This window comes from Anopheles ziemanni, chromosome X, assembly GCF_943734765.1.
Source record: "Anopheles ziemanni chromosome X, idAnoZiCoDA_A2_x.2, whole genome shotgun sequence".
Taxonomy (NCBI): Eukaryota; Metazoa; Arthropoda; class Insecta; order Diptera; family Culicidae; genus Anopheles; species Anopheles ziemanni.
In genome coordinates this window covers 9,768,716-9,777,301 of record NC_080707.1, presented here as the reverse complement: position 1 = coordinate 9,777,301, position 8,586 = coordinate 9,768,716, and the positions used below count along the sequence as shown (strand labels likewise).

The following is an 8,586-nucleotide window of genomic DNA, read 5'->3' as shown; positions in this document are numbered from 1 at the left end:
CAGAGGCGGATCTACCTATGAGCAGAGGACCTTGAGCTTGAGGGGGTTCCGGACTGAAAACCTAGGAAACCACCCAAAATTATTTGTCATGTATATTTTTCACACTTTTGGATCAATTTTTTATTTTTACTTTTATATTGCTTTATCATTGTTAATTTTCACCTTTCACCTTAAAACCTTGGCAGAATATGTTTTCTTTTGCCTTGTTTCGGTTTAATCTTTTCATTTGAAGCGCCTGCGATTCACTAGCAAAAGTGTGTATCATGTACCATTGCAAATTATTTCCCTCGTTGCAGTCCAAGTTGAACAAAGGATTTAATAATTGGAAAGCAATGGTATAATACTACCATTGAAAAATAAAAAAAGCAAGTTATATGCATTTTACATAAAATATCCTCGATTAACAAAAGAATAGATTTGAAAGAATTTGTAAAAAGAAGAAAAGAAAAGTTTAAAAAAGTAACTGACTATAGAAAATTATTAAGTCGGCTCGGTTTTAGCATTTGGAGGCTGTAACGAACAGCACGAATTGGAGAGTTAGGGAAATGTTTCTACTTGCTTAGATTGCTTTGATGACTATGGCGAATTTTTAAATTTACATCTAAAACAACATGCAAATAGTGGATAAGTACATTTTGAAGTACTTATCATATCAAACTGTTGGAGAGTATTTAGAAATAATTGGAAATCGAAGCTGAATTGGAATCCGATCGTAAATTAAAAAACAAATCAAGCTTCAATCTTATTTTTAGTTTCATTTATTTTACTTTCTGATCGTGCGTTCTGTCTCATAATCTAGGTCGTTTTGCCCTACAATTTAAATTGTTTTGACGCCGTTAAAAAAGTGGTCTCAAATCTCTTTATTTTGACAACAATTTACGAGTTAGATGCTGTTTTATTGTTTTTAGTTGGAGAAAGGTTAGAGAATCACTCTGTAAAAATTTGGGACATTTTCCATGTTTGCGAGAAATAAATGTTTTCCACTTGAGGGGGGCATTTTGGCTTACATTACCTTACTTACTTTACCCGTCAGCAACGCTATACCACATTTTTCCCTTCAGGATGATGAACAAGATGATTAAACTACGCATTGGTTAAATGGCTGGATGCTGTTAATGAACTGAAAGAAAATAATTAAACATTTTGTTGAGAAAATATTTACCCAACTTTTAAAGAATGATAATGAAAAACATTACGAATTGAAGTGTATATTCGTTACCAAAATTATCAAATTTTACATCAAAGAATTATTTCAGAGAAGGAATCATAGTTAATTTAACCTACTACAAAAATGGAACTGCTTTACTGGATACTAAACCAAATATAATCGTTAAAGATAAAACCATGTTATGAAAACCGTGTGTTTGACATTCTAGTTCCTAGGGCGAACAGTGATTGCAGTAGTGTTAACATCTCACAGAGTTCCTGTAGGATCAAGTTCCGTCTCTGGTGATGAGTAAAACCGTTCGATCGTTTGGCGATTGTTTTCGATTTCGACAGTGTGTTTGATTTTTTTCTTTTCTTTTCATGTGCTTAGTAACTTAGCGCTTGTTTTCTTCCCTTTTTCATTCGCTTAGTAACTGACTAGAGAGCGTCTCAATGAATTCAACTTCCCGGGGAGAGAGAGAGGGGCAAGGTTGGGTGAAAGAATTCCATTGTTTAAGCCGGGTGTGTGGTGGAGTAGCCGAGGACGAAAAGAGAAATTCCCTGTCGCCGACGGCAGGGAAAAGCGCAGCGAATGAGAGAAAGCAGTGAAGTGTGCTAATAATAGCAACCGGATTAGACATGACACGGGAAGCAGAATGCACTTGGTTTAGTAGGTGCAGCAGCATTTAGAATGGTGGAAAAAGGGGGGGGGGGGGGGGGGGGGGGGGGGGGGGAATGTAACGGTGACATCAAAACAACGCGCACGATTTTGGGATTAACCTCTCTGGGGGAACAAAGGGTGGCGGGGAGGGGGGATGAATCAGCTGTGTACGAAAGGAAAGGTCTCGAGAGTGTTGGCCCGTGTCCGTGTTCTGCACCCCCGACACGTTCCCGGCGTGTCCTGCCGCATCGCTTCCTTCATCGGCTCCCCCGAGGTCGCATGCAAGTTGGCAAAGCTATCTTGCCTGGCCTGGGGTGAGAAAAGCATGCTCAGCACCGGTTCGGTTCGGTTGGCCAACGCCAACACCGAAGCGACGAGCGCCGCCTGATCGACCAGGTCTCGGTTTGGGAAACATTTATTTTTAAAGTTCAATATTTCAAAACTTTGAAAGTCAAGTGCGCAGTGGCCACCGTTTTGTCGGTCGGGTTGTTGTTTTTTTTTTGTTGGTTTGTTTTTACTTTGACAGGGCCAGGGGTGGCGTTTCCGTTCAGGGTTGACTTTCCCGAGCCAACCGCGAGCTTCCGACCTGGGTGCTGGGTGTAGCGGTCAGTCACATTCGTGGGATGGACCGATGGAAGACGCTTCCTGCTTCAGTTCAGCTGGTCGGTCCGGTGTCCAGCGCCGCTGCTAGTGCTCCAGAACTCCCAGATCAACCGTTTCCGCCTACGGCCATCGGAATTCCAGGTGCCTGCGTCGGCACAAACCAGCCAGCATCGGCCATCGCAAATCGATTAGTGCTGATTAGAGTGTGCGACGCGATCGTGCGTTCAATACCCGCCATTGTATACCGGCTAGAAGATCGAGGGTAGTGAGTGTAAAGAAAGAACGCAGCAGAATTTGTGTCTTGTTTGGGGTCCCACCCCCTTTACCCCATCGATTGTGCGTTTTTCTGCTCTAGAGCAGAAATTGGACGCCTTTTAAACTGCCTTCAACCACTATCAAAACGGAATGTTTACACATCCCGCTCCGTCGTCGCCATCGTCGATGTCGTTTCACGTTCAAGTCGCCGCAAAGTGGTTCGTCTGAAAATCTGACGATAAAGTGAGGTGCATTGTGACGAATGTTGGGAACTTTCCACTTCACATCGCTCCAACGGCAGCATCAGCATAATACTCGCGTTCGCTATCGTTTTGTTGCCGTACATCATTTACTGTGAAACTTAATGTATTGTTTATAAACAACACTACTGTAACATCGAAACAGCTGTCTGCAGTGCAGCGAGCAGGCAGTAATCTTGCAAAAGGGAATTCCAGTCGATCAGTTCTCGCCGTTCGGTCAACAGCGCGTCCGATATTGCGTCCGATACATGTATCGATTGTTCGTTAACATATTTGAAAATTCTTGGAAGATCACTTTGGTTCGCTTTGGGTTTGTGTACAGTGTGAAGATGTGTAAGAAAAAGTAATCGCAGGTAGTAGTCAGCACTAGCAACAAAGTACCAACAAGGTGTCTTTATGGTCAACTTGGACTAGGAGAGAAGTGGAAGAACCAAGAGTGGAAGCGGAGCAAATTAAATTCTGCAATCAACTTACCTCAACCGGTTAAAACAGTGGATTTAACAGAACAAGTGTTCGTACTTACATTTTGTGCGGGATCTGCGTTGGTATATCGCAGGAGTTTGCCTTACTTTGAAACTAGATAGATACTGAGATACTACGAAAGTGAGACGGAGCGAACCGATTCGTCTACAATGAGTAAGTGGTCTCCGATCAGTAAAATAAACAAAGATAACGGTTTACTTCCGATGTGGCCTTGATTGAGTTGCTTGTTGGGTTTTTGCTGCTTTGCTTGGCTGCTCACGTTGTCAGTCTAATTGATTGCTTAGTCATCTCCTTTGACAAATACCTCTTTGTTAGTCCAAAATCTGTGGACAATTTCGGTCGCAAAATCTTTCCGTTCGTGGAGTCGACATAAGTATCAAAGCAAACGATCCAAGAGGTGAATCGATGGTTTGTAATAGGATATCGGGGAATGAGTCAAAGGTTTTTGTTGCTAAATAAACAAACGTTGAGAATCACCCATGTGCAAACGAGGAAGTGTGCAGGGATGCGATACTCTTTACTGCCTATCGATATACTTATCTACTTCATTTAAACTTTGCCATAGTAAATAACATCGAGAATGCTCAGTGCCATCTGCCCTACAGGACTACGGAGAGCTGGACTACGAGGCGGCCCTGACGCTGACCGGATTTGGGTGGTTTCACTACCAGCTTTTGGCACTATGCGGCTTGATCTACGCCAACACCGCCGTGAGCATTACGCTCATCTCGTTCGTGCTGCCCTCGGCAACCTGCGACTTCCGGATGACATCCAAAGATAAAGGATGGCTGACAGCTGCGCCCATGCTCGGTAGGTGTCGGTTTGATTACGCACGGGTTTGCCCGTTTGTTGCCGTGTAACTGGTCTATTCTGGCAGGTCCGGGAGTGGAGCCATGACACTATCGCGCAGACTAAAATCAGACGCGGGGGTAAAGGACAACTTATCCCCCACTCGCTATCATACCTTCGTTCCTCGGTAACCAAATTCAGAGTCAATGTCGGACAAAAGGTGCTAAATATAGCAGAGAATGGCGGTAGAAAGTAGATGCACAATACAAGAACAATCTGTTTGAGGCAAAAGAAAGGAGAGATCTTCTTCCGCGCTTTGGCAGGAATCTAAACGACACGTGAATGTAGTACTATTTAATTAGTCTTAAGTCCACTCTGTAGTTTTGATTACTTGTTGCGTCATAAGTTTGTTTGCTAAAGCCATTAACCTTCGGGAGGAAATGAAAACAATCGGATTCAATGTAACGAGGCGCAATAAATGGAACTAGCTTAGTTAGAGACACAATATAAGTTCATACACTCATTCTCAACCCCTACAGGTATGGTTATTGGATCTTATTTTTGGGGTTGCCTGGCGGACACGAAAGGACGTCGCATCGTGCTGATTGCTACACTTCTTCTGGATGGCATCATTGGTGTTTTATCCACAGTGTCACAAATATTTTCAATATTTTTGTTACTTCGATTCATCAACGGGTTTGCGTAAGTTAGCCTAGTATCCCAAAAAATCCTCACCGCTGTGCTAATAACTTCGTGTGCTCCGTAGCATTACCGGTGCAATGGGCATTTGCTTTCCGTACCTGGGCGAGTTTCAGCCGACGGCGTACCGCGAAAAGATCCTCTGCTGGATGGAACTGTTTTGGACGTTCGGTATCATCGTACTGCCGTGCATCGCCTGGATCGTCATACCTCTGGACTTCCATTTCACGGACGCCGATGGCAAGGCTCTGTTCGGAAGCTGGAACCTGTTCGTTGCCCTGTGCTCCGTTCCAAGGTAAGTGTTTCAAAATCATACTTTTCTTATTTTATTTCGCGCAACAGCTGTTGAATATAGTAGGCATAATACTTAGATCTATTACAAAAGTCATTTTTAGCGGATATCTATGTTATTCGCACGAATTAAGGTGATACATAACATCAGCCATATACTGAAAAAATCTAACTGTTTATTTTTCTGCTTTCCTTTTTAGTATCGTGCTAGGGCTATGGCTTTTGCGGTTTCCTGAGAGCCCCAAGTTCTTGATCGAGTGTGGTGAGCGACACCTCGCCCTGGAGATTCTTAAGGACATCTACCACATCAACACCGGCCGTGATCGGAACGAATGTCCTGTACGTGTGCTCCCCCCAAAAAAAAGTGCGCAGCCTCAATTCATTTACTTATCCATCCTTCTTCTTTGGCAGATCGAGGGCCTCAAGGAGTCGGACAAGGGGAATATGATCATGGAGACGCACAATCGCTCCATACGGAGCTTCAACATACATAACCCGAAGCACATGAAGATTATATTCGGCGAGATATGGGAGCAAACGAAGGCCCTCTGTGGTCCGGAGTTCCGGAAGAACACCGTTCTAGCCTGCCTGATCCAATTCGGTATCACTACCAGCTACTACACGCTGATGGTGTGGTTCCCGGAGCTGTTCGGTCGGTTCGAGTTGCATGAGAAGCGGTACCCGAACATGTCCGTCTCGGTGTGCGACGTCTCGTCGATCGTGCTGGATACCGTAAACGGAACGCTGGTCGATGAATACTGCGGCACGAAAATCGACACCAATGTATACTGGCACACGCTGCTGCTGGGATTCGCCTGTATTCCTACCAGCCTATGGCTCCCGCTTTGTGTCCATCGGCTGGGGGCGAAATTCTTTCTGAGTAAGTTCGAAAGCCATCTTTCTGCCTCTTTCTCTGGAAGACACATCTGATGGTGTTATTTACGAACAGTTTTCAGCTTGATGGTTGCCGGTGCTGTCACAGTTGGCCTTTCATACGTTAACAACTCGACGCAGAACCTCATTCTATCCTGCATTTTCGAAGCGCTGACCTCGATGGGTATTAGCACCGTCTATTGTGTGATGGTAGACTTGTTTCCAACCAATCTGAGGTAGGCTAGTATGATGTTCGTTTACTGATTTTTTTTACCATAACAACCATCTAAACATATAACCTACTCCCTACAGGGTAATGGCTGCCGCACTATCGCTTACGTTCGGACGTGGAGGAGCGCTGCTAGGAAATATCCTATTCGGGTTCTTAGTGGACCTTAACTGCTTCATACCGGTCGCGCTTTTCTCCATGATGTTGTTTGGTGAGCAAATGCTTTCGATCCTTTAAAACATAATATCATTGTTTTATTCGTCACCAGTTTCTCTTCATACAATTCCACGTATCTGTTTACTGTAGAGAATTGACAGGAACTCATAATGCACTCGCTATATCTTTTACAGGTAGTGCCATATTGTGTTTTTTCTTACCGAACACTGGATCCGAGGCGCTGGACTGAAACATTCAACGCAGTGTATTAAAGCAGAAGAAGCTCCATAATATGGAAGTAGTTTTTAAGCCGGAACCTAGTAACTAGGAAACATTTCCAAGCAGTAGCTATTAGATGCAGGAAAGACGTTCCGTTTGATGAACTTTTCAAAAAGCAAAGGACAGGGAATTTACTGCACACATGATAGGATATAAAATGATTTGATACCGTGTGCACTAACATAAGAAATATTGAAACACAAGAAGATCATTTCAGAACATATTCATTCGTTATAGAGAAATATAGAAAACGAAGAAAACAGGAAACCTATCAAACAGACCACACGAACGAACATGCAAGTAGGAATTGAAGAAGACACAAGACGATACCTGACAACCAGTCTATCAATTCGAGCTCCAGATGATTTGTTGGAGATAATTCTGCTCGAAAACATAGTAAAACAAAAGGAAGATATGGAACATTTACCAAACTCAGACAAATATTTCCTTTTCTAGTAGGCATTTTTTGTATCGTGAACGAAAGGGAGCTATTCAAAGATGGTTTGTTAGTATCGTATGTATTAGTAGTATAGAGACACATGTAATTGTCACCATTATTTATCGAAAACTATCGGTCAACAAAATTGTTCTTTAGGAAGGTAACCGGGTTAATGAAAGCAACCCTAGCACATCAAAATATATTACAGCATTATTAAATTGTATTTGAGGTCGCACAACTTATGTCGTCGTATCGTTTGAAAAAAGTACTGTTATTCAATATTTTGGTCTCGATACAAGCAAAATACCATTATAACGATAACAGCATTCGTTTTTGTAGCAACAGCGGGCGAGTTTTTGTAGCAACATAGGACGAAAACATGTTTTTCTTACGAAGAACTGAAGGCACATTTCTGTTACATCGATAAATAGTATTGAACCCACATGACGTCAGTGAACAATAAAAGGATCATAATAATTTCAAAATCGATAGTAAGGAAATATATTCTGAATAAATGTCTTACAACGTGAACAAACTACACTTTTTATTCATTGAATACTTCCTTTTACAGTCGGTGCCTGTTCACTTTGCCTGTTTTATTTACTATACCACTGTACTTCTTATTGATCGATGCTGCTGGGTCGCGACACACTCCTGCTTTTTAGTTTATTGTTGTCTTTGCCTTCCATTTTCATGTGCATTTACTCGATCAACATGTACTCGCCTATTTTCGTTTTGTTTTAAATAGTGATGGTTGCCGAGCTGTTTTCTGTGTATTTCCTGCCTTTCGCTAGATAGGTAAATAAAATTCAGTAAGGTTATTTAAACGTACAGCTTTACTCTGTTACCCTGTGTCACTAGCTTCGCGCAAAACCATTTGTAACTGCCAGCAGGAAGCAATTGGTTCACTACTTTCCACTGATCACTGCACGCTAGCACTGATCTTGCTGTTTGGAGGCTTCCCCTTCCACAATGCCTCGTTCGGCTGGAGATCCTCCGAAGCCGGCGGTCGTTAGAATGCGGGTGGGAAAAGAGGCAGGAAGTGGAAGCGCTGCAGGGGGACCGTTGGGTGATCGCACCGTCACCGGAACTGTGATTACTTGAGACTCGAGTAGCGGACGGTTCTGACGATGTTGGGACGGCACTGGAGCAGGCAGCAGATAGGGCGAGGGCATCAGCGTCGAGTGATGCAGCACCGGGCGCGGAGGCAACAGTACCGGAAGTCGCGTTCTTGAATGAAACTGGCCAGCGCCAACGTCACCGCAAAGCTGCGGCTGCAACAACCATTGGGCTATAAGCTGGGCGTGCTGCCGTTGCTCGCGTTTGTTGCGCGAGTCCTGTTGTTTTTTAAACTTCGTGCGGCGATTCTGGAACCAGGTTTTGATCTGCGTCTCACTCAGCCCCAGACACTGGGCCAGCTCGA

At 43.5% G+C, this 8,586-nt stretch overlaps 1 protein-coding gene across 1 annotated transcript; it reads left to right on the top strand.

The window, feature by feature from the left end:
• Positions 1 to 3,557: 3,557 nt before the first annotated feature.
• On the top strand, positions 3,558 to 6,695 carry LOC131291021 (synaptic vesicle glycoprotein 2B). The gene is made up of 9 exons (XM_058320212.1): positions 3,558 to 3,561; positions 3,997 to 4,218; positions 4,737 to 4,899; positions 4,964 to 5,191; positions 5,388 to 5,526; positions 5,599 to 6,067; positions 6,137 to 6,296; positions 6,373 to 6,500; positions 6,640 to 6,695. The coding sequence occupies exons 1-9, from the start codon at positions 3,558 to 3,560 to the stop codon at positions 6,693 to 6,695; spliced, it is 1,569 nt and encodes a 522-aa protein (XP_058176195.1).
• The last annotated feature ends 1,891 nt before the right edge of the window (positions 6,696 to 8,586 follow it).

Bases quoted from the DNA above. Each gene is read 5' to 3' on its own strand.
- LOC131291021 (XM_058320212.1), top strand. The intron at 5,192-5,387 runs GTAAGTGTTTCA...TTTCCTTTTTAG, and splicing joins GCCCTGTGCTCCGTTCCAAG to TATCGTGCTAGGGCTATGGC. The intron at 5,527-5,598 runs GTACGTGTGCTC...CTTCTTTGGCAG, and splicing joins GTGATCGGAACGAATGTCCT to ATCGAGGGCCTCAAGGAGTC.